This window comes from Leuresthes tenuis, unplaced genomic scaffold (genome assembly GCF_036924035.1).
Source record: "Leuresthes tenuis unplaced genomic scaffold, fLeuTen1.0.hap1 SCAF_18, whole genome shotgun sequence".
In the NCBI taxonomy this organism is placed as follows: domain Eukaryota; kingdom Metazoa; phylum Chordata; class Actinopteri; order Atheriniformes; family Atherinopsidae; genus Leuresthes; species Leuresthes tenuis.
In genome coordinates, this window is record NW_027325372.1 from 3188839 (window position 1) to 3214473 (window position 25635).

Here is a 25635-nt window from a genome sequence, read left to right on the forward strand (position 1 = left end):
GAACAGCGAACCAAGCCAGATGCATCTTTGAACCTAATCCTTGCCTGTAAAAACTTAACTTCAATTAGATCAAAGCACCACAGATATTTCTTCTTCTCTGGACATTTTCAGGTAGCACTCCGTTTGCATTAAGCTCTATGATTCTTGATTATCTTACAAGACATCCTGACATGTTACTGACAGTTTATAACTGGCTCTAAGTAAGAAGTATGAGACTGAAAATCATTCTTAGGTATTTTCCTTTTCTTTAGTCTGGTCATTTTAGTTTCAACTAAATCTAATCTGTTGATCTCTGAAGCTGGAAAATGTAACTTGATTTAAAAATCCTGGTAAGTCAAATCTTCTTGTTCTGTTTGCAGATAATTTAGTTTATTTTAAGCAACATGTACCCAATTAGATTACTTTCTGTAGTTTTTGAAAGCCAAGAGGGCGCCATGACTGATGAAGTTAGAATAAAACGTTTATCTGTAATGAACAAAGTTCTGTTTAAAGGCAGCGGTTACAGAATCTTATAACTGTAAAAAACCCGGGTGGATGAATCACACGTTGAATTGTGTTGCAATCATTCTTACAGGGAATATTTCACTGGTAATGTGGAGAATAAGTCATGGACGCAAACAGCATACAGAAAAAGGGCTTCTACCACAGGATGATAACCCTAAACACATTTTAAGATTAATTTAAATAGGACAGACAGTATTTTGCAGGAAAACTGTTTGAAAATCCCTCAAACAAGAACTGAAACCAAAGCTGTGATGCCTAACTAGGAATGCCACTAATGCCACTGTAGGTCCAGACCAAACATATGGTTTAGGTCCGTTCATTGTTTGGAAACTGTCAAAAATGAGAAAAAGTAATCTTGCCTGACAGACGAAGGATGAAAGGTATCAGCTTTAAATCCAATAGGTTAACATTTTGCTTAAAGAAACACTGGAAAATGTGTACATATACTGAGATGAAGTTCTTAAAAGACATGTAATGACTCCAGGCTTCGATTTTCTAGTCTGATCACATGTTTTGGCATCCATGCCAGTGAGTGGCGCTGCGGAGCCTTTGAGCTGCCGGCAAACCCAGACAAACACAAGAAGAAGAAGTTGCGTCCGTTCACGGCAGATTGGATCACTTTACGGCAGTGTTTTGGCCAGCCGTAAACCGTAGATCCAGAGGAAGGTTAAAGTGTCTGCAAGAAATCAACAAAACACGGTAAATACACCCGTTTTAACGTATCATTTTGAGAAAGTTGGACCTAAAAACCTGCATGTTAGAATTTATTTACGGTTGAAGACTCGGTGTTGTCTGGTAGCTGCGGTGTGATGAGAGCACCCCGAGGTTAGCCTGAACAGGCTGTCATTGAAGGACAGTCTTACAAAGATATGAGCTGCTGACACTTTCACGTAACAGCTGGAGTTGTTTAGCTAACATTTATCAACTCATATCAGAGATACGAAGCTGTGTTTGTTATTATTTGTTTCGGAAATGCCAGCTAGATGCAGGAGATGTCCGCTAGCTTATTGGCTAACTGCGGTGAGCTAACCTCAACCTGACGTCCTGGAGTCTTTTGTTAAAATTATGTAAATATGATGAATTTAAGACCCCGAGACGTGTTTTTCTTCTGGGTGTCGTTTTGGTTTGTGTGGAAGAAGATTTTGAGCTTTTCAGGTCAAATCAAAATGCACGCACACGCTCACACTCACTCCTCGGGACAATTTAGAGTCGCCATTTAACCCAAAATGCATGTTTTTGAACGGTGGGAGGAAGCCGGAGAACCCAGACATGCACGGGAAGAACATGCAAACTCCACACAGAAAGGCCCCAGCTGATCTATCTGTATAGCCTATATAGATGTATATGTGTGTGTGTGTATTTACAAATAATTGATTAATTAATTTTGACAGGCCTTGTGTATTATATTTTACATCTATAAAAATTAATGTGTTAACGGAAATTTCTTTTAACGCCCTCAATTCTTTTGACAATTCTTTTGAATTCTTGTAAATTAAAACAAATATCTTGGAGAATGTGGTTCATCGTGCTGTGTTGTATGCTGGGACGTTGGCGTCATCTTGTGAAGAATGCGTTCCCATTTCTTCTGTTTTAGACCATCGTTGACCATGAATAAGTCCAGATGTACATTCAGTTACTCAATGTGAAACGTATCAGGTTCACATTGAGTAACGTTAATGTTTCAGTTGATTTTGTCAGGTCATAGATATGCTGTGAAAGGATCCTTAAATGTTAGATTAATGTCAGCACACATCTGCTGAGTAAAGACACAAAAAGTGTAGCATTTAAACCCTTTGAGATCTCCTGTTGTAGTTGTTCTAACTCGCTGTACTCTGGCCCCGCTCTTCTCCAGAATCATGCCATTTGTGGACCTGCAGTCGCGGCTCGGCATCAACCTGGACCGCTGGCTGCTGCTGCAGAGCGGAGAGCAGCCGAACAAGCGGGCGGCGCGCTGCCACGCCTTCGAGAAGGAGTGGGTCCAATGTGCTCATGGTATCGGGCAGACCCGCGCCAGGAAGGAGTGCCAGGTGGAGTTTGAGGATTTCTACGAGTGCATGCATAGGCAGAAGACGGTGAGCCATATCCAGCTTTTAGTTGGTGCAAAGGAACGAAGCTTTAGTTTTAAAGCATCGTTCCTTTGCACAACGCTCCAAAAACAGTTTCTGTGGTCTTTGAAATGTGAATAAAAGCAGAATGCAATCATTTAGAAATCTTAGAAACCAAGAAATCTTCTTTATGACGTAACACAGAAAACATGTCAAAGATGGAAAGTGAAGTATTTTTTACTGTTTCATGACAAACATGAGCTCATCTTGAATTTAATGGTGGCGGAAATGTTTGGACAGGGGCAACAAAAGGCTGGAAAAGTAAGTGGTGCCTTAAAAGAAACAGCTGGAGGAAGCTGTTGGAGCTAATCAGGTTAATTAGCAGCAGGTCAGCGACATGAACTGGTATAAAAAGAGCACCTTAGGAGGCAGAGTGACTCAAAAGTAAAGATGGACAGAGGTTCAGCGATCTGCAAAAACTGTTGGAAAAAATGTGGAGAAATTCCAGGATGTTCCTCAATATAAGACTGTGAAGACTTTGAATATTCCTTCATCTACAGTACAAAAGATTCAGAGATGTCTGTGACCTTCAGGCAGCTCTGCATTAAAAACAGACCTGATTCTGTCCTGGAAACCCCTGCATGGGCTCAGGAACACTTCCAGGAATCAGTGTCTGTGAACACAAAAGCAGGTTAAAGCTCCTTCATGCAGAGAAGAAGCCAAATGATCCAGAAACACTGCCGTCTTGGACTGAAACCCTCCCAATGAATGGTTGAACAGCAAAGATCAGTCAAGTTCAATCAAGTTTCTTCTTATAACACATTTCTAAACAGCCAAAGTCGAGCAACATGAAATGTGAGATAAGTGGGAACAAAAAGCAGATGGTAGCAGAACAACCAGAGCAACTCGTACACGGCTGAATACTTTAACTAACGTCATTGTTCCTGAGTTGGTATTCGAATAACTCCTGCATGTAAACGCTCAACTTGAGTTCCATCTTTTAGTAAAAACAGGAAAGTGTTTATAAATCCGGCTGAATTCCCCACAAAGCTGCTCTCATTCATACTTTTCAGTTTCTTTTGTCAGAAACTGGGACTGAAAATCAGCCCGTTAAGGCTCATTTAAAGCGTTTCCTGACTGCCGCTCTGCTCTAATAAAATCCTGATTTTTATAACCACAGAATCACCGTTAAAGTAGCTTAAAGACGGCGTCTGAGCAGTGAATTCAGCTGGACTCACATGGACCATGACCTCCCTCAGAGGAGGTCAGAGGGTCTTCATTCTGTCCCTGTTTGTGTTTGCTGGAGGAAGGATGGGGGGGGGGTCCAGTTAAATATCCCAGTGGAGCTCCAGCTGTAGCTTGACTCAGCTGTAACTTTGCTGACTCACACCTGAGTGCAGTTTGGGTTTCAGTGTCTTTCCGGAGGACTCTTTAAAACTCCAGGAATCAAACCACCAAACAACTGGTTAGAATGGAACCCATTTTGTGTCTTTTACCTTTCATTTTCACCACTAAGTAACTGATCAAATGTTGTATTTCTGTCCAATTCTTCCACTTTTTTGAGCGTTTTGAGTGTGCGATGAAGGACCAGTGCATGTCTGCTCAGCTGAATGATGTCATGGTTAAAGGGAGGTCAGGCTTCCTCGTTAGTCGCGTCTCGGCCTCTAAAAACACGATGAAGCAGAATAAAATCTACCCAGAGCTCTGACACGAAGCTCGCTGTGTGTTGAATTATAACAGCTGTGGTCTAAGTGGACTCCTCCGACTTGGATTTGGTCAGAAATCTGCTGCTTAGACCCAATAAATGAGTCCATATTTAACGCTGACTCAGGGTGCGAGGGCCCAGAACGTCCTCCTTATCTGCTCCGCCTCCAGCTTTACCCTCTTCTCCTCCTCCCTGCAGCACCAGAGGCTGTACGCCATCCGTCAGCAGCGTGAAAAGCTGATGAAGGAGGGCACGTACACGCCGCCACCCACCCACACGGGCGAGGGCAACCAGGCGCCATGAGGGAACACGCAACTGTCCGCAGATCGGTTCTTATGTATAGTAAATAAAATATCACTATTTCCTGTTCAAGTTTGCAAATAAATGTCATCATCTACTCTCCTTCTTTGTCCGTCCTTCCTGTCTTCTTCTTCTTTTCTCACAAATATTGATTAATTCATGTTGTTTTTCATTTATCTGCTTTACTTACAGGCTCATGAAAGAGCTAAAGATCTTTTAAATATTCCTTTAGACATGAAGAAGAAGCAGTTCAGGGAAGCGTTGCTGTTGGGTTTATTGATTCTCTGACATGACTGAAACTGTCAGAAGAAGAATTGACTGCAGGATTTCACTATAAAATGTACTTAAAGCAGATGAAGCAGTGCTTTGAGTTGGTCTTGTTGCTACTCCATCATCCCTTAACTTGACCCTTAGCCTCTGAAAACAGAAAGGAAGTGGAGGAAGTGGGACTGACGGTGGACTCCACTGATTGTGGTTAGTTTCTGCTGCTTCGAGGCTCAATAGATGTCCGAGATTTATTTATGTGATCGGACATTTTGACCCAGGCTTCCTCTTGTGTTCATGTTAAATTTGTCAGGTTTTTGGATCCCTCAGCTGACAAAAAACGCCAAAAAGGGAGTTTTAACAACGTCCTTCCTTTCAGCAAAGTAGAGTGATTGACAGGAAATGTAAATCTGAACTAAGAGGGATGCTTCTGTTTCTGGTGCTGATGACAGAGTCAGTGAACTGTAAACTGTTCTGACAGAGAAAAGTATGAAGTTAGCATGTAGCCCACTCAGGCGGGTTGTCGGAGGTAGAAGAAGAACTCTGACGCTTTACTGAGGCCCAACTACTAAAATAACTGTAAAAATACCTCCTCAAACTGAACAAAAACGATGAAGAAAAGGGCAGAAAATGTATAGATGAAAGTTTAATGTCTTCTTCCACCTTAACCGCATGAGCCTTATCTTATCATGTGTGACTAGAAATGAAGTAAAGAGAATATTTTCCTCCAAAAAACAGCAGATTAGAAGGAAGTGCAGTAAAGTAAGGGCTGATTAGTTTGGTAGAAAGTAATAACTTTCATAAAAGCCATGATCCATCAGCTGATTGAGGGTCACAACCTGCCTCCATCCATCAGTGTCCTCCATCCATCCGTCCATCTATCAACTTATCTGAGGTCGGGTCGGCCCCAGCGGCCCTCTGCAGCTCCTCCTGGGGGGTCCAGAGGCGTTTCCAGGCTCCTCCTGGGGGGTCCAGAGGCGTTTCCAGGCTCCTCCTGGGGGGTCCAGAGGCGTTTCCAGGCTCCTCCTGGGGGGTCCAGAGGCGTTTCCAGGTCAGACGGGATAAATAACCCCTCCAGGAGGCGTCCAAACCTCCTCGGCTGACTCCTGTCGACGCGGACCACCACCACCACTTGTGTTTAAAAAGTTTCCTGCACGTTTACTTCAGTAACGTTTTACAGCACATTACTCCTACTTTTACAGCTTCTGCCTGAGATGAAACACCTGTGGGTGTGAAACATGGGCAGAAAACGGCTTGTTGACGACCGTTTTAATCGTCCAAAGTGCTCAAAAGAAGAAGAATCAGCTGCTGGTAACTCTGTTAAGCAGTTAAGTCAAAGTTGATTAGAGCTTTTATGTTTGCATTTAACTGAAAAAGTGATTGTTAACAGACGCCAGCTGGCCTCAGATCTCACGCAGTTGGTTAAAAAGCCTCTGATGAAAGCCTTAATGTCTCTTCCACATGTGATGTCGCCGGCCGCCTGCTGAGCTGTAAATGTTGAGCTTTTTTTTTCTCACCCCATCGATTTCTCAGTGGATTAGTCAGTAAACGCTCCGCAGGGATGGCTCGGCCGCTCCGGTGAGAGATGGATGTGAATAACTGCTCTTTGACATCCGTTCAATTAGCAGCGTTTAAAGCAGGTTGATGGGATTAGGAGGCTTCATGAGTCGCCACAAGATGGCGCCAGGAGCACAGATGATGTCTCAAGAAGCCGCCACGAAACCAGCTTTACTATGAACATAAAATATCAGATTTTTAGTTTTCTGCCTGAATTTATCTACATTTTCCTGAACTTTTCATTTATTTATTTATTTTTTCTGGTTAATTTGTGTAAACAGGAAGTCGAGTCTAGGCTCAGATTATTGGCCTGCAGCTACATGTGGAGACACAGATGTTAAATACAGATGTTAAATACCCTGTTTACATTCAGTAACACATTTATTACAGCAACTGTAATTCCTAGATCTTTTGAATCAGACTTCTCAGAGTTTATAAAACTCTAATTTGTTCAGTGACGTAATATTTTATTAGCAGCGAGTTGTTTTTTTATGTTTTGATGAAGAAAAATTCATATTTAAGTTCAAACGTTTTTAAGTTCCTGATTACAGGATGTTTAAATAGAGCTAAAATAGAGTTAAAGTTGTAACTCTGCAACAGGAAGAAAATCTGTATGAATATTGGCCCAAATTTAGATGTTTCACTGCCTCAACACACCTGATTCAGATCAAAGCCTCATTAGCAGGCTGCTGCAGAACTTCCCAATCTTTTGAAGAGATCCATTTAATCTGAATCAGGTGTGTTGAGGCAGTGAAACATCTAAAGCCTGCAGGACAGCGGAAGAGAAGTGGTTCAAGCCCAGAACTCTGTGGAACACCATAATTAGCTCCGGCAGGTGAGCAGAACCTGCGTTTTTCTTGTGTGAGTCTATAAACCCACTTATGAAGGGTTGAACTTCGGACTTTTGTTATCAAACAGTAATTTTACCCTTATATTTTAAAAATGATGATGTAACAACAGGGTTACATCAGGCATAAAAGATAAAAACTCCAAAACTATGCTGCATCGGGTCTGAATGTGTTCGAGTGAACTACGTGGATAAAAGCTGCAGATGACTGAAGGTACCCCATGATTTGCTGCTCCCGTTATCACAAAGATTAAACTGTTTCAACTGAATGTTCACCTTTATTAGTCAGTCCATGTTAGGAGCTTCAGTGTCTATCTAAGCATTATATCCCTCTGTTTACCTGTCGGTCAGTTCAGGATTGTTCAATAATTAACTGAAATGAAAGTATGGCAACGATCCAGGTGAACTTCGCTCTTTGCTTGTCTTTACTGTAGTTTGAGGTCAGTGTGGCCACTCAGACTGTTAGCTGCTGTTTGATTAAAGTGCATAAACCTTTAATAAAGAAGATAATCCTGCAGCAGAAACCAACTCTTCCACCCATCGTACCTGCAGCCCCACTCAGTACAGATCATCCAAAGCTCCAGAGAGGTACACTGTTAATATCATCATGAACAAGTCAACCATTTTACAACAGAAAAAGTATTAAAATATCATTGATAATAATCAATTAAAAAGTTTAACAAATCTTTACCCCTACAGTAAAAGGAAAGTGGCTCTGACTGTGTTTTAATGTGAATTTTCCTTTAATTTGTCACTTACACTCATCGGCCACTTTATCAGGTGTTTAATCACCTGTTACCACAAACAGCTGATAAGCCAATCACATGGCTGCAGCTCAGTGCCTTTAGGCATGTGGAGGTGGTGAAGACGACCTGCTGAAGTTCAAACCCAGCATCAGAATGGGGGGGGTCTGAGTACGTCAGAAACAGCTGATCTGCTGGGATTTTCACCCACAACCATCTCTGGGTTTACAGAGAAGGGTCCGAGAAAGAGAAAATATCCTGTGAAAAGGCCTTGTTAATGTGAGAGGTCAGAGGAGAATGGGCCGACTGGTTCCAGATGACAGGAAGGCAACAGGAACTCAAATAAGCACTCATTCCAACCGAAGAAAGCAGATCTCTGAACGCACAACACGTGGAACCCTGCAGAAGATGGGCTGCAGCAGCAGGAGATGGGCTGCAGCAGCAGGAGATGGGCTGCAGCAGGAGAAGATGGGCTGCAGCAGCAGGAGATGGGCTGCAGCAGCAGAAGATGGGCTGCAGCAGCAGGAGATGGGCTGCAGCAGGAGATGGGCTGCGGCAGCAGGAGATGGGCTGCGGCAGCAGGAGATGATGGGCAGCAGCAGGAGATGGGCTGCAGCAGGAGATGGGCTGCGGCAGCAGGAGATGATGGGCAGCAGCAGGAGATGGGCTGCAGCAGCAGGAGATGGGCTGCAGCAGCAGGAGATGGGCTGCAGCAGCAGGAGATGGGCTGCAGCAGGAGATGGGCTGCAGCAGCAGGAGATGGGCTGCAGCAGCAGGAGATGGGCTGCAGCAGCAGGAGATGGGCTGCAGCAGCAGAAGATGGGCTGCAGCAGCAGGAGATGGGCTGCAGCAGCAGGAGATGGGAAGCAGCAGGAGATGGGCTGCAGCAGCAGGAGATGGGCTGCAGCAGCAGGAGATGATGGGCAGCAGCAGGAGACCACACCGGGTGCCGCTCCTGGGGGGGGGGGTATTTTCTTGGCACACTTTGGGCCCCTCTGTACCAACTGAGCATCGTTTACATGCCGCAGTATTGCTGCTGACCGTCTCCATCCCTTTATGAGCACAGCGCACCATCCTCTGATGGTGGATAATTCACCATCTCACAGAACTCATATCATCTCAAACTGTTTATTTAACATCACAATGAGTTCCCTGAACTCCAGCGGCCTCCAAAGTCACCAGAACTCAGTCCAACAGAGCAGCTTTGGGAGGTGGTGGAACAGGAGATTTGCATCACAGATGTGCAGCCGACACATCTGCAACATCTGTGTGATGCTGGCATGTAAATATGGACCAAAACCTCTGAGAAGTGTTTCCAACACCTTGTTGAAAGTGTGCCACGAAGAATTAAAGCAGTTCTGGAGGCAGAAGGAGTCCAACCTTTTACTAGCAAGGGTTCCTGTGTATTTAAGTGGCCGGTGAGTTTATATGTCAAATTTATTTCTTCTTTAATTTTTAAAACCGGTTCCTTTCAGCGTTTAAGAAGATATTATGTAGATTTAATTTTACTTTAATTTCACTTTTAGGGGATCTGCCTGGTGTGCCTCAGAGCAGAACAAATGTAGAAAGATCATAAAGGTTACAGTTAAAAAACTGAAACTGAGATTATTCTTCTCTTTTTAAGCTGAAATCGCCAAGAAAAGACGAAAAATGATGGCGTCTGGCACTGTAGGCAAAGCTGAAAATATCTCTGGTTACTGGAATATTATATGTCTCCTTATGGAAGCTCAGTATTTATTAATTTATGGAAACATAACAACTAAAGAAAAAGACTCCATTTTATGTCTGACTCGGATCACGTGTTAATCAAGCTGACATCAAAGCTCTCAGAAACAGATTAAGCCCAGAAATATACTGAATGTACTTTATTGAGCTTTCAAACACGTACAGAGACAGTGAACATTTGAGATATCGAACAAAAACATTGGTTTTCTTTCCCATAACACACATTATCCAGCCTCAAGGTGCACTATTAACTGTTAAACTGCTCAATCTGAAGGAAAAACATGACATATCCATCTGCTAAAAGAGGGGTTTTTTTGCCATTCTTCCGATTTGTGCTATTTAACGGTGGCTTCTATCGAGGGAGATCTTCTGATGGGACACCAAAGAGTCCGATAGTTAGACCTGAAACTGCTGAATACACTTCAGATACTGAGGATCAGAATGCAGTTAGCATGACCAAAATGAGTGGAGGAGAGTAGCAGGCGCCTGCCTATAACTGTACAACCTTAAACCGAATAAGTCCTCGCTCAAATGGAAGAGGAGTGGGTTCTTTCCATTATTCATCGGTGACATCTTTACCAGAATCCTTCTCACAGTTTTCCTTTGTTATTGTCATTGAAGAGCCTTCCGTGTCGAACTGAGACCAGATCTTTAGGGCGTGAAGCACTACTGGGTTCTGGCAGGTCTTGGGTGGATGTAAAGGGATAAAAGAAATAGACTTGATGTATTGAACGGTTTCTCACACAGTTGACTTTGTTGGACGTAACTTGGTCAATAACTCGATTCCCCTCCTGTTTACGTAAACTATTAGAAGGTCGGATGAAATCGCTCAGCTGCACTGTCACCACAGCTCGACTCAGCTGAGCATCTAACTGTGTTGACTCTTCTTCTGACACTCGATGCTGATCAGATCTGCTCTCAGTTTCGGGACCAAAAGCTAAAATCGGCTCAGAATGGGACCACATAAGAGCAACTTTTCACCATCTCACTCAACTCATTCCTGAAAACATTTCATAGCAGTTTGAGTGAAGGCCATTGGTAGTGATTTAAATTAACTTTTGCATTAGTTATTCACATAGTCACTGTTTTGTAGATCTTTTTGTCTTGAGTGGCCCAAAAATGGTTAAATCCAGCCCTGGAGCTGTTAGATCTAAACTGTTACACTCCCGTGTGACTCATTTCTATCCAGTATGTCCCTCAGATAACTTTTAATTCTTGATTGGGGAGCAGCTTTTGATGGGTAAGCTGTATAGCTCAAGTCTTTCCCACTATAAATCAGCATGAACAGCAAGATTTATGTCCATTTTCTACCTTAAATGTAAGAGATCAATAAAACCCTGAGGAGGATCATTGCTGGAGTGACCAGACAAATCCAAGGGCAGCCCAGTCTGTGAGGACCTTGTCTCTACTGAATGGGAGCGGCTGCCCAAACACAAGTCTCCACCTTTTCCTCCAGCTTGTAATCAAATGCTCTCTGAGCTACTCCCTGCCTTCCTCCAGCTGTTTGGAGCAGAGAGGGATGTATGCGTGTATAGGGATTATAAAAACCCAGATTATTCCAATCATGGGATGTACAGAGCACAGCTCAGAACCGGTGCTGCTTCTCCTATGTAAATCTGGACATATGTGAATGAGTAGCTGCTGCAAATATGCCAGCGTGAACGCCCTTCTCCCCCCAAACTGAGCCAAAGTGTGTGCGCGTCACGGTCTGGGTTTGGCGGTGCCGCTGTGATGACGCAGGGGTGCACCCGAAATCTCAATTTCCGCGACACTTACCAGACTCAATAGACATGGGTTAAGTGTTGGAGCCGTGAAAACAGCCTATTGAAGAGACTGGGAGAGTGAGAGAGCGGGCCAGGAGAGGAGGGCCGGTGGGGGGTTGTTGAAGCCGAGAGGAGGAGAGAGGCAGAGAGGGGGAAAGCAGGAGGACAGCCATTACCATTCAGGATCACACCGCTTGCTTTTCGCTCCCCACCCTCATCCACCGGCTCCGTGTCGGTTCGGTTATTTTTGCAGGAAGACTGGCAATAGTAGCCCCGTCGGTGGAGGGGAAAACATCCACCCATCTATCCTTCCATCCATCCGGAGGAGAGGGAGCAGCGGCGGCCGCGTCCCCGGCCTCCCTCGCGCTGTGCTCGGATTCTTGGAACGCTGCTGCTCGGTGAAGGTAAGCGCCTCCGGAGCTCCAGCTCGGTTCTGTCTCACAGACCAAGTCATTACGTAGGATTTTCCAGACCTGTCATGTCCAGAGATAACAGGAATTGTTTACCATTCGGTCGGAACAGAATGGCCACTGACCATTTACGAGATATCATTTTGAATTCATTTAAAGGCATTATTCGATTAATTAAGGTTCAAACCTAATCATAGTCCGTGAATATAACAGGCTACGTGGACTAACTGGGTTTTAGTGCGTATTCTTGAGTTTCAACGTGTTGATCATTGACTCTGCGTTCAGTGACATTTATTTCAGGAGGTACGTTTTCACAGAATTAATCTCACATAGTCTGTGGCTGTCTGGAAACGTCCCGTTTCAAAGCAGGCTGCTCGTGATTTGTACGCTGGAGCTGGAAATAACCAGCGGACATTCAGCCAGAGAAGGTTTCTGGGTCGTGAGAAGGCTGCCGGGGTTCTTCCCCTAATGAGAGACTCTGCAGCAGCAGCACAGACACAGCATTTTGTCAACAGCGCCAGCCACAAATGGATAAATGTAATTAGTTTGTTTTATCTATTCAAGCAGCGGCTGCATTTTGGACAAAGAGCCCCTGCTCCTGCGTGCAGTCCGTGCGTGCAGTCCGTGCGTGCGCAGAGCGGGTTGGCTCCATGTCCGCTGACCATTCATGCAGAAATGTTTCGAATCAAAGAAAGAAACGGAAATAAAGGAATGCGTGCAAAGCAGAAACGAAGCACCAGCTGCGGCTATATCTGTGTTTTATGTGCACGAAAACTCAAGAGCTTTTATTGATCTGTGCAATCCCGAACAGCCAATTATACCCACAGACTCTCCATCATCACCTCCTCCTGCATGAATCCCAGTGGACTCTAAACCTCAGTGATATCATGCAAGGTGCAGCCAGAGGGAGGAAATTCAGACAGGACTCCCCTCCTGCCGCTTTGTACCAGATGGTCTTCTCCCTCCAGCCTTATGTTTGAGTATTCCGAATCCATTCAATACTACAGAAATGGTTCTTTTCCACCATTTTTTCCCTTCTGCACACCATATATTCTGCACATGTTGCATGAAAACCTGGATGTGCTGAGCACTGTGAGTTGTATTTCAGTTCAAATTCGTGTTTTGAGGATCAAATTGGCCACCAAATTAGCATCTGCGCCAAATCCGAGCTCCTTTAGGCACTTATGGCTCAGTTGTGACACTGATGAGTTTTGTGGGCCAGGTGTGGACCAAAGGTCATGAGCTGGGCCTAACTTGGGTTAGGATATGTGTTGTATGGGCCAGAAGTGGTCATAATGTTAAAGCTTGCTTTTATATTGGTTGTGGCAAGCGTTGTGAGGGTCAAGCATGGCCCAAATGCCCGAAGAAAATGTGATTTGGGTCGTGTCAGCGCAGTCAATCAAGGCCAGATGTTTCCAAAGAAGACTTGAAAAGGGTCAAACGTTTTCTGCTATCTTGGTAAAGATCTGCAAAAAAATTACAGCACATCTGTTTCCTTTTATATTTAGTCTCTGTTCACTACTGTTGCTTTCTGCTGCAACATATATATGCTGCTATATATATATATATATATATATATATATATATATATATATATATATATACTTACTCCATATTTTGAGCGAAATATGGAAATTAGTGTGAATAATCTATAGTTTACTTGATTTATTAGATCAGAATGAGCACAATGAACTCAAATATAGAAAAGCAGCTTGATGTCATTGTTCACTGAATTAAATAAAGTTTTTTTCCTTAAAATCAACAAAAGATTAGAAGCTTTTTAATTGTTGGATTCTTACAGTGAAATTAATGGATTTATATCAACAAAAATAAAACGAACCGATGAAAAAACACGGTTTGCTGTGTGTAAACTCTGGAAGAGAGGAACTTGCCGTAAAATGGATTTACATCATCTCAGTTTGAGTGATTTTTTTTCCTTTTAAACAGTGTTCAGGTTGTCATATTTGATTTAGAGCAGGTTGATGCTATTTCACTTACTCATGTTCGAGCTAAATTCTTGTCAATTAATTTTTTAGTTTTTAAAAGCCTCGTGAGGTTATAACATCAAGATCTTTCAAAACAGTAAAAATGATCCAAGTGTAACAGAAATATTGTGAGTGGGGCATCGTGGCCTTTGTTTGGAAACAGCTGGAACTATCCATACATTATCTTTCATGACTCTGAAATTGTCCCTTTTCTTTCGGTGAATCACTTTACTGGGACCTCAGACTTGTGGTCTGTCCTTTTGTTTCTGTTTTCGCCTCTTTCACAGCTAATTTGTGCACAGCAGCAAAAACGAGGAGCCAAACTAAGCCGGAAAGAAATAGAAAGAGTCTCGTACATCCTCATTGTTGTATGACGTTTATAATGACGCCCCAGAGCTGTTAATTAGTGTAAGACGACCATATGATGACACATGGTTGTGTTATCCCAGCACGCTCTTATCTTACCCTTCATCTCACTCACTTTTCTTTTTGTTTCCTTTCTTTTTGCTCTCACTTTAATTAACTCTGCCTCCCCGAGTCCTGCTGAGTCGTAAAATAAGAGTATTGTCAGCATGCTAGTCCAGTTTGTACAAATATATGTTGTGTATATTTGTGTGTTGCTCAGTCCAGTCAGTCAGTGTGTTACTCATCATGCTGGCGGCTGTGATTTAAGGGGAAGTGTTGCTCATTCATCCTCAAATCCCACTTGCCATTTAGTACACTTTTAACAACCAATGGAACAAGTGTGCTTGAAATATCGGAAACTCCATTTAAAGGACTAGTTTGACACTTTGAGGAAAACGGTAATTTGTTTTCTTGTAAATTACAAATGTTCAAGCATTTTCTGAAGAAGGTTACCCCATTTCCTGCCTTGTAATCACTCCAGGTTGTTCTCCAGGCGTACTTACCTCTTTTTGCCAGCTTACTTATTCAAAAGAGGCCCTTTTCAATGAATCAGCTGTATAAGTAATATTTGTGGGTTTTTATTTAGCTGTAATTGTCAGCAGGTGCTCAACATCCAAAAGATATCATCACTCAGAGAGTTACGACTTACAACTTACAAACTGAAGTGAAAGTTATTCAGCTATATGTACTTATTTTAATACGTATACGGCCTATGTGTAATATTATGAGAGCCAAGACGGTGATATGCTTAATTTCATTACTTCGCTTTACAGGACATGATGCTGTCTGCCATTTGATGTGGAGATGAAAGTGCAATGACTCTTGAAAATAAACAAATTACGGTTAAATAAATATAGTTAAACTAATATAAACTAACTTTAACAAGTTAAACATGTCAATTGAGTCAAATGCATCTGAAATGGAAGTTACTGGCACTTTGCTAAGCTAGGCTAGTTAGCGTTTAGCAAAAAAGAGCTAGCATTATATTTCTAGCTAGCTGTATAACCTGCACCCCTCCTGTTTAGGTTTTACCTTCTATATTTGACAATTTATCTGTTTGTAATTTTTCTCCATTATTATTACATGATGATCACAAGATTTTGGTACATCAAAATACCGGGAAAAGTGGGTATATTAGCTCTGACTAAGTCTAACTAGCTTTATTTAATTAGCTAGAGGACGGTCTGCTTTTAGTTTCACCTTTAGTTTTTTTTTCTTGTTTTATTGATTTTCAAGATGTCATATGATGTAAAGCTGACATGCACAGTTTCGTAAAATAGTCACAATAGTTCTGCTGGGATTTTCTGTATTTTTAATTAACGTGGATACAAAATATATGAAGTACAGTACTGCTTTTCGTGAAGCTGCAGTCATAAGTTTTTAAAGACAAGCTGTGTTTGTAGACTGGAACGGTTTAGTCATGGAGTTAAAAAGAGACTATCATGCTCTTGTCCGACCGTCTACACATTAACTCTCTGGAGGACGCGCTGGTGCGTCCAAATCACATGACTGATTTAAGATGATGTTGCTGCTGTGTTTCAAATTGTGTTGAAGGTGTGGACTTTAAACTATATACCAGTTTTTAAATTGTGATGATAGGCCAAGTAAAACCAGACTCATGCTGAATAATGTCATCATGTTTTCTGCAGGAAGAAACTGTAAAATCTGGTTATTCTGAGGAAAGTGCTCGCTGTGGTTTTCACAGTAAAAAGGAATCTAATGTTTTTCCTACTCAGATTTGATGTTTTTTGTGTGATTTTAGGTCCAACTGTAAAGTCACACATGTTGACGCCAAACAAGGCAAGGTAAACAGTTTTTAGGCAAAGTAAACCCTGTACGCCAGAGGGTTTTTAAAGTTTTAAAGTGAACTTTAGCGTTCATTTGTTGCTCCGACATGATTCGTTTGTTGTTTGATTACGGCTAGTAAAACACCACGATTTGCCTTCAAATAGACTCTCTCACAACATCTGTTGTATTTTACAAATTAGCTTTGTCTAGTTACTGGCTGAAGAGTTAAACCCAATTAGTAAAATACCTAAATGTGTTGTGCCACAACGCATTTCTTTATATTTAAACTCCACGGAGCCAAACCTTCTTGTTCTCTTTTAAAGTAGTCTTGAGCAATAGTTTTCAGGCTTTCTAAAAGAGTTTCAGGGGTTTCCTTTGGCCATTGGTTGCTTTTTCATTTCTTTTCAGTCCAGTCCTTGTAACTGACCATTTTCAGTGGATTGTCGTTTCTTTAACACTGACCAATGAAACATTAAAGCATTAAATGCATCTAACTCAAGGGATGAACCAGTGTTATGTTCACATAAATCAGACAACTTAGCAAAAAAACACATTTTCCTGGTAATATAAAACAAAATGAGGAGTGGTTTAAGACTTTAGTGGACAGTTTTGTAGAAAAGAAACCTCCCAAACACCCTCTCCAACAGTCCTGATGAGTGTCATGAAGACGATGTAAGTTAATCAGCTGAACAACAGCTTTCATTTTGAGGCGGTTTTGCGTCTCTCTGTCAGACTGGATTGTAACATGGAAAGGTAGACTGCCAGGCCAACAGGTCAGATTTAGGTTTACAACTCAGTTTTGAGCAGATGTGTTTAGGTTTTGTCGGACAGAAAACATAAAAAGGATTTATCAACCAGCTTTTAACCCATAAAGTGTGTAAATGTATTGCACATAAAACTGGGTCAAGGATTCATTAGCTGCACGCTGTGGATCACATGTGTTAATCAGATGCGTTTCCTGCTCAGGAGGTTCTGTTATTTGACAGATCAGAGTGTTATGTTTGTCTGGTGATCATGAATGTCAGTGAGAGCCTCATCAACGGCTGTTATGGCGCTGGAATGCTGCTCTGGAATGACCAGAGGACCCTGGCAGTTATGACCGTTAGGCTTTCTGTCCCCATCCCTCTCTTTTCCTGTCTTCCCCTTTCTTACTCTCATCACTTTACCGCCACATCTCTGTCACAGTGTCCCTCTGTTTTACGTTACTTTTGTTTCCTGCTGCAGACACACTCACTCAAGCAAATACACACTACTGGGCCTGAGCTGTGGGAACAGACCCAGTCTGTGTAAATCCTGGCTGTGAGTTATAAATCAGACCGATAGAGCATCAAGCTCAATTTCTGTCACGGGAAGAGCCAAGAGCCAAAGCCCTTGAATGGATATATTGCTTATATAGGTCAGCTTTACTCTGTAGTAGTTAGAATATGAGCTGGCAGGCAGAACATTGAAACAGCAATAATGTTGATTAATTATTCATGTTTTTTGTCAAGCAAAAGCAAAGACTGTCAGAGAAGAATTAGCTGATTCTTTCAACTTTGAATTTGTGTAAATCAAATATTTTGAAAACTACTGGAACTTAAAAGGATCAATTCTGTGATGCAGCTAAGATACTTAGATACAACACTTTCGGGTTAGTGAAATATAATAGATGTGCAAACAGATCCATTAAAAACAGGTTATATTTTCATGCAAATGGTATGAAAATGTTAAAAGAATAAAGCATCAATTTTGACGTTTTCAAGCAAAAACGGCAAATTTCACACATTTCAAGTTATTGTATATAACTATTTGCAACTTTTCTTTATTTTTAATCATAATAAACTGAAAATAACAGGTTTAGAAAAGTTTTTGGTCAGAAAACATTACATTTGGAGTATGGGAACTGAGATTAAATCGCTTTATACTAGCTTTATGATGGTCATTTTTCCTTATATTGACTGGAAATCATTAGATGGGTGTTGACAGATAGACGGATGAATAGAAATCCAAAGATCCTTTAATGATCTCACGAGGAAAATTGTTCAAAATGTGTTTGTACTAATGAAGAAATCTGTGAGTGTGACATGAAAATGCCTCTGTGAGGGTGTAATCAGACAGGAAGTGATGTCGCTGTCGCTCACACTGCTTCTGCTGGTGGTTTCTTTTTCTTCAAAGGCCGTGTTTTTTCCTCCTAATGTTGCTGTAATGACACGGTGCGGCTTTGAAGCTTCCATTCTGGCTCTATTTATAAAAGCTCTCGTTGCAGAGCCACTGACTCACTGACACACAGTTACAAACCAGAGAGCCGCAGGGGATTCTGGGAGGGCTTTAACCTCTTCCTCACGGTGTTGCCGGGGAGATGGGGGGATTCAGGAAGTGGGGCTTTGCCAGCGGTCAAGCCAGGGGCCAGCAGCAGGAGGAGGTGGAGGGGGAGGGTTTTTGGCAGCAGGCGTGCAGATGGAAATCCCAGCCGCTGTGTTGGACTCGCAGATAAAACACTGACACATTCCCACTGTGTGACCAGCACTCAGGCCAGTGCACAGCTTAGTCTGCTGCAGACAAGAGAGGAACAAAGACAGATCTGCTGAGTGGAAGTTTTAGCAGTCAGAAGGAGTTTAGCTGAATGTTTGCTAAGCTTCTCGAAAACTGAGTCGCTATCTGACGGCTGAAGGGAGTTCTATTAAAAAAAAGTGTTTATAATAAAAGAAAATACTCATCTGCAAATATTTAAAGATGATGAATAATCAAAAACACTTTATCAGGAGCACCTGGTCAATTAACAACACTGTTTGCCCCAAAATTGGACTGACAGGAAAACAGAATTCAGTGTTTTGCTGGTCCTACATTAATTGTGATATTTGATTATAAATAGTATAAATATAATACATATGATGAAGCAACACGTTTAAGAGAAGGTGGAACAGGAGCAAGTTGAACTATTTTAGCTTTAAAAGCTGAACATTTTCCATTCTTAATGTAGGATTTCAGCTGCTCAACAGTTCAGTTCCTCCTTTGTTTTGTTTCATATGGACTGCACCGCAGGCAGGTCAGTTTAGCAGCTGGACTCCTTAGATGGCAACCAATAGAAGCTCATGCATGTGCACGTCCATCTAGAAGGTGATAATATAGATTATACGGATTTAAAGATTATGAAAATCAAGTTTCAACATGTTCACCTGGCATTATTCATACTCTAGAAGGGATTATGAGTGAAAGAAGAAGTTAAAGTCATGGCTGCGCATAAAAAAAATATGTCATCACGTGGCTTTATGTTGAAAACAGCATCTCATCCCTGTCAGGCTTAAAAAACTGTAATTTAATCCTCCAATTTACCGCCCTGCGAAACTAATGGAGTGATTAGATAAGTCAGAATGATGGGACACATCATCTGTTTCAGACAAGATGTCTGCTCGGATCTTTGAAAGCGTTTTTGCTGTTTCATTCTGTTTGGTGTGCTGAGGTCAGAGGTGTCGATTTATTGATTCTGTGATGGACAGATCGGATCATCAGGTCCCCAGAGTCCACATGAACACAGACTCTCCTTCCTTGTGTGTGAACTGCGTTTTCCTCAACTTGGCGCCTATAATTGATTTCAGAGAGACGGCTCAAAGATGGATGGATCAGCAACAGATAGTAGAAGAAGAGAGTGGAGCTTAGAGGGAGACGCACAGAAGAAAGGCTCTTTTCAGTCTCGTTTATTATTTTTTTTTTAGAAATAGAAACACCTTGAAATCTCATATTGACCTCCTTCTGCTTCTTTTCTTCATTCTTCAGCTGGCTCCATCTTTTTTTACTTTATAAGACTAGCTGTTGAAGTCAAATTCAACACAGCAATCGCTGCGAATGGTGTTGGAAAGGTCTTCAAAATGGATGAGGAGAGCCACCAGCCACCAGCCTTCCTGGCTTGGGAGACTGCTCTGCCACATCTGGCTGCTTCCACCTCACCGTGAACCTCCTCTATAACCAGATGCTGGGGTTCATTTACAGTAGCTTTATGTCGTGGGCGTTAAACCCAACCCAGGCCCCCCTCTGCCATGTGGGGCTTGTCCAACGATATCGTGGTGCCTAAACGCTCTGCTGAAGCTGGGCCTCATGTTTACCTGTTGCCATGGCTGGCACAGTGTCTTACAAAGCGGTTGCCTTGGTGGTTTCACACTTCGAAACGAGGCTGAGTTACAAACATGTCTGATGCATTTTCTTTTTACATGTGGCCTTGAAGGCAGCATATGTTGCTGTAAAATCTCAGTGAACTTTTCTGCATTAATGCTGCCATCACAGAAGTGGAAATGAGCTTTGCCCCCTGATCCAACCCCATACCATCACAGAGCCTGGCTGCAGGGACTGGTTGCTGACAGCAGGCTGGATGCTGCTTTTGCTCTTTGCTCCATTTCTTCCAACAAAGATGTGGAATACTGATGGGTCTGACCACAGCACACGTTTCCACTGTGTGACGGTCCATCCCAGACGCCTCCGAGCCCAGAGAAGTGGACGAGGTTAACATCAGGCTTCTTTTCTGCACAGTAAAGCTTGTGAATGGAACTCTGTATTGTGTTGCTTGACAAAGGTTTCCACAGTAATCCCTTGTCCATGTGCTTCTATCAGCTGCTGATGAATGACGGTTCTTGATGCAGCATCTGAGGGGTCAGAGGTCACGGGTCCATCTTAGGCTTGCTCCCTTGTCCTTTACACTGAAACTCCTCCAGATTCCTTGAATGCTTTAATGATATTCTGCTCTGTAGAGGGAGAAATATGCAGATACCTTCCAGTCTTTCTCTGAGGAACTGGAGATCCTCTGAACATCTTTGTCCCTCAAAGACTCATCCTGTCATGGATGCTGCCTTTGATTACAATAACCTGTTAATATCACCTTTTTGAAATAGTTCTAAATTGCCCTCGTCCCACACATCAACTCCCAAACTTTTCAAAAGGATTTAAAGTTTATCTTATAGAGTCTCTGCTGCATGCTAATCCATCAGGATTTTGTAGTTCTTTCCTCCTCTGCCTTTCCTCCCCAGAGCAGTTTTTCCTCCTCCTGCAGGCAGCTGAAACTGCAGCTCTGCAGCCTCTTGAACTTTTTAACTCTTGTCTAGACGTGATAATTAGTTTAACCCAGTTGTTCATCCTCTTTCCTCCTTGTTCTTTTCCTCAAAGCTGCGTTATTACTGCCGTCACATCTAAACTTTTGCATCATTAATGACATCAGCATTGAATTATACAGTGTTTCCACTTTGTTTAAGCTGCTTCTTCTCTTCTTTCTGACCTCTTTTCCTCCCGTATCCCCCTCTCCTTCCTCCTTCATCTCCATCCCTCTCCCTCCCTGCAGCCCTAAAGTGGAAAGATGGAGTCATCAGATGATGATACTCTGAGCGAGCGCTCCTGCGTTAGCGAACCCACCTTCCGCAGCGAGCGTTCAGGGGGGTCTTTGTCTCCGTGCACATCAGGACTCGTGGGCCCACCAGGAGACACTTTGCCATGGAACCTGTCCAAACACGAGAGGAGGAAGAGGAAGAGCCAGGACTCGGTGCTGGACCCAGCGGAGAGGGCGGTGGTTCGTGTGGCAGGTAAGGAGATAAATCCCACACTTTAGTGCTGCCAGTGTGCCTTTGAGCTTTGTGACTGTTCAAAAGACTTTGATTGTTCTGAGAAGCTTCCCGGTGATCATGGTTGAATCCGGTCTGAAAAGACGGAGCAAATGGCTGCATTTTGGGGATTTTTGCTTTGTAAGAGCGCCATTGCACCTTTTTTAACCACTGAATTAAGATCAAGGAAAACATTTCAACCGTATCTTTAGCTTTAAGTCCAACGCACATACCAAACACGAAGATCCAGCAGCAGAGATGTTGCATTTAGACTCCCTGTGATTTACAGTTGAACTGCTGTATTCTCACATTTGTGAGCTAACATTCACCTCTAACAGGTGTTTGCATGCAAAGTGATAAACCACTCGAAAGACTCCCTGGTTGGGGCATTAATCCATCCAGAATATAAGTAGAACAGGTGAACAAGGTCAGAGTAAGTATGAATTAGGTGTGTTTGGAGAGCAGGTTGAAATAAGACCCAGAAGTCACTTTGTAGGCACCATTAGGGACTTGAATTTGATCAGGCAGCCATGGGCAGCCGTTGGAGGTCCAAGAGAAGTGTTTCCCCACAGCTTTGGTTGTTGAAAGATGAGGAGGTGATTTCTATATTGTTGGCTGTGATGATTGATGGTTCGGTCACAGAGAGGTTTAGTTGAAGGTGGCATTACTTCATCCATGTGGATATCACTGAGAGACGGGCTGAGATTCATGCTGAGACGATGGGCTCATGTGGCGACAATGACAGGTGCAGATGGCGTCTCGGGATACGAGGTAATCGGACCCAAGAAAGTGCTGGGTATTGCAAAGAGAAAGGACCCCAGGACTGAGCCTTGGGGCACACCCAGTCAGGAGGAGATGGAATCAAGACTTCAGTCATGCGCTATTTGACTGTTTACAATTATAACCACAAGTATCTTGTGCCTGACTTTGCTAAGTGACTGCCCACGGACACATTTAAACATTTATATCAACTAAAACAACAGAAAAAGTCACATTTGTGAGACCACATGACAGATCAAATTTGTGGATTACATTTAACTCTAGAAGAAGGCAAACATTTGTGCAGCTACGCAGGAAAAGATTGAGATGGAGAGGCCTCAAAGCTAGCAACTGCTAGCGACAACTCAGTGCTGGCATAAAGCTGCATTTAATGCTGAAATGTGAATGTAACATTAGGCTTTTAATGCAGACGATGGTTGTTTATGACACACTGAAAGAACTCAGAGCGAGGCAGTTTGTTTCAGGAAAAAACATAATGTAGGATGCTGTGTTTACTGTGATTTAAGCCCCTTTCACATGTCCTCGCTTTCCATTAATCAGACGACAACTTAATGTGTTGGTGCCATGTCTGAATGACAGCCTGCTGCTTTTTCCGTAGACAGCGATCTGATTCGGTCACATTAACAGAGCAGATGGGAGTTAATTTGGGTTCTGATCAGCTGTTCAGAAGAAGCTGACAGATTGTATTGTTAATATCCAAACTGTCTTACTCTGTGGTTTTACCTCCAATAATTAGCTGCAGCACTGAGACATTTTTTTCACAGCCGAGCTAAACGAATGAAGGGAAACTTGTGTGTAATCCTTGTTTTTGTTGGCTTCGTATGATTTTCTACATTCTTCTGCAGTTATGAGAAACCACGGCACTCAGCATGTTTCCACGACAACAGAGAAAAACAAAGTATCGTGTTAATCTCACCAAAACCACACTTTTAAAACACGTTGATGCTGTCGAGGATCAAATCCCTCAGATGGTCCGAGCTGCTCTGTGCGGGTGCCAAAGTGGCATCTTTCTGCATCTTTTAGTAAAAACAGTAAAGTGTACATTAATCCATCTGAATTCCCAATAAAGCTGCTCTCATTCACATATTTTTCTGTCAGAAACTGGGACTGAAAATCAGCCCATTAAGGCTCACTTAAAGCGTTTCCCGACTGTCGCTCTGCTCTAATAAAATCCTGATTTTATAACCACAGAATCACCATTAAAGTAGCTTAAAGACAGTGTCTGAGCAGTGAATTCAGCTGGACTCACATGGACCACGATCTCCTTCAGAGGAAGTTTGAAGCAGCAGGATGTGAAACTAACAGCTCAACAAGCTTAAACGTGTGGAAAATTGATATTTTCTGCTGCTGTTTTAAACAACCACTGCTCAGTCTGTACTTTAATGAGTTATTATGGTGATATGACACGCTGTTGTCCTAAAACTGTGGCTCTATGTGGACTTAACCTCACCTGATGTGCGTTCCAGTCTCAAGGAATGAAGGAACATTATTGGAAAAGTGACCAATGAAGACATTAATGTAACGTTTCTTGAGATTTCTGCAGAACTAAATGCGATGAGAGAGCAGGTGGAATACAGATGACTCACATTTCTGTTGGAAATGTCACAGTAAAAAGGTTTTTGTCTCTCAGTGAATAGGACTTCAGGCGTCTGCTCCTTTCACATCAGCATGCTGACATTTTACCTCCTCCTGGCTCATTTCCTGAGAAGTAAATCTGTGTCATTAAACTGCATATTTTCTAACTCTCACATGTATTAATTGCTGGTGGTGAGGAAATGCCAGAGCAGAATGAGAGGTTTGCATTCAGGGTTCTCGTTCTGAGAAATGTGAAGCAAATGTTTAGTTTAGGAGAATCTTGATTTAGGCCTCAGAAGCTTGTCTTTAAGCTCCAACACCTGACTCCTCGTGCTCTGCTCTGTGGACTCTCCTCCTTTTTCTCATCTGCTTCTCATGGTGGCTGATGATGTAGAAATGTAGGTTACTCGTCTCTCCGGAGAAGCCGGGCCTCCCCAGCTCCAGGCGCTGTTAGCTTTTCCTCTTTTCGTGGAGATGAGGGCTCAGTGCTGCAGCTCCTGCAGCTTTTTCCTCTCACGTTATCTTGTAATTGTGCTGATTATTTACTATTCGAGTGGATGGCCAGCGTGGCATCCATCTTCATGGAAGGATCAGAGCGCACTGCAGAAGAAGAGTTGTTAGGAAATGATCGAGTTTGAAGTATGTGGGTGATGACAAGACACTGAAAGCCTCGATTAGAGACATGGAAACAGCATGTAGGTCAGGACAGGGTGAGGGGGTTCATATGAGAGAGACGGATCACTGTGTATGTGTTTGAATCCTCATGTAAATGCTCTGCCGGCATGTGTAGAAAGTTAGTGATATTCAGACACATTTCCAGACCTGCAGAGTTTATGTTTTAGAGTCTCGAAGCTTCTGTGTCGGTTCTCAAGAGAATGAATCTGCGTTTTCAATCAGCCGCAGTCAGGGCCGGTTAAAACCAAGTTGATGCTGTCTGTAAGCGTTTGGAGGGAAGATTTTTTAATGATCTTCTTACTGCACATTTAGTTCAGTTCAGTCTCAGGTGAGACAGAAATGGTTTGTGTGAAATTATTGTTATGCTGGTATGAAGTTAATCTCTCCACAAGGCAGGCTGTGTCCTGCCAAGTGAAGGCAAACTCATGAAATTAGATGTTTGTGTGTGTGTGTGGACAGAGATTTACACAACAGGGTGTTTTCCACATGTCAGAGGAGATAAATGAGAGCTTTAGGTCATGAAACGGTGAAAGTTCAACATACTTTCACATACAAAGAAGAACAAATTAAATTGTTTAATGAGTTACGTTATGGAGCTGCTTTGAGGCCATAGAGGGACATTAATATGATTTCAAGTCCTCCTCATATTACATCAAGCGTTCGGGAATCATTTAGTTGGCTTTTTTTGGTCCATTTGTGTGCATGACATATGAAAATAAGACGCCGTGTAACACCCAGCAGGTCCTGAAGCACACAAACAAACCCAAACTTCTGTTATTTATCCAGCGAAGAGGTTCGAGAAGATGTTTGAGTGTCATCAGGTGATCCACTGAGTAAGAATGTATGGAACAAATGAGGTGGTGTGTGGACAGTCCAACGTGTGTTTGGACATGTGTCCAGAATACATGTGAGAGGGTAAGATGTATGAAGTTTACATGCAAACTGCTTATGTCCACTGAACAAACTGGTCCATTGTTTAAGTAATTCTGTGCAAAACTACAGCAGC

The 25635-nt window shown here is 42.6% G+C and overlaps 3 protein-coding genes across 14 annotated transcripts in view; 2 read left to right on the plus strand and 1 right to left on the minus strand.

The window, feature by feature from the left end:
- Positions 1 to 25635, minus strand: part of LOC140275544 (tripartite motif-containing protein 16-like) — a 292422-nt gene that overhangs the window by 256839 nt on the left and 9948 nt on the right. The gene's annotated exons all lie outside the window — the stretch shown is intronic.
- Positions 1095 to 4656, plus strand: ndufs5 (NADH:ubiquinone oxidoreductase subunit S5). The gene is made up of 3 exons (XM_072370159.1): positions 1095 to 1203; positions 2357 to 2576; positions 4453 to 4656. The coding sequence occupies exons 2-3, from the start codon at positions 2361 to 2363 to the stop codon at positions 4555 to 4557; spliced, it is 321 nt and encodes a 106-aa protein (XP_072226260.1). The 5' UTR covers positions 1095 to 1203; positions 2357 to 2360; the 3' UTR covers positions 4558 to 4656.
- macf1a (microtubule actin crosslinking factor 1a) overlaps positions 11442 to 25635 on the plus strand; it is a 224883-nt gene continuing 210689 nt past the window's right edge. For 11 of the 12 annotated variants that reach the window (XM_072371022.1, XM_072371029.1, XM_072371025.1 and 8 more), the window contains exons 1-2: positions 11442 to 11857; positions 21344 to 21581. In XM_072371022.1, the coding sequence (XP_072227123.1) occupies positions 21359 to 21581 (223 nt within the window). In that variant the 5' untranslated portion in view covers positions 11442 to 11857; positions 21344 to 21358. The remainder of the gene's footprint in view (positions 11858 to 21343; positions 21582 to 25635) is intronic. The other variant, XM_072371034.1, reaches the window with a different exon arrangement.

Excerpts from the sequence above, each read along its gene's own strand:
- ndufs5 (XM_072370159.1), top strand. The coding sequence starts at position 2,361 with ATGCCATTTGTGGACCTGCAGTCGCGGCTCGGCATCAACCTGGACCGC. Across the intron at positions 2,577-4,452 it reads GCATGCATAGGCAGAAGACG|CACCAGAGGCTGTACGCCAT; the intron begins GTGAGCCATATC and ends TCCTCCCTGCAG.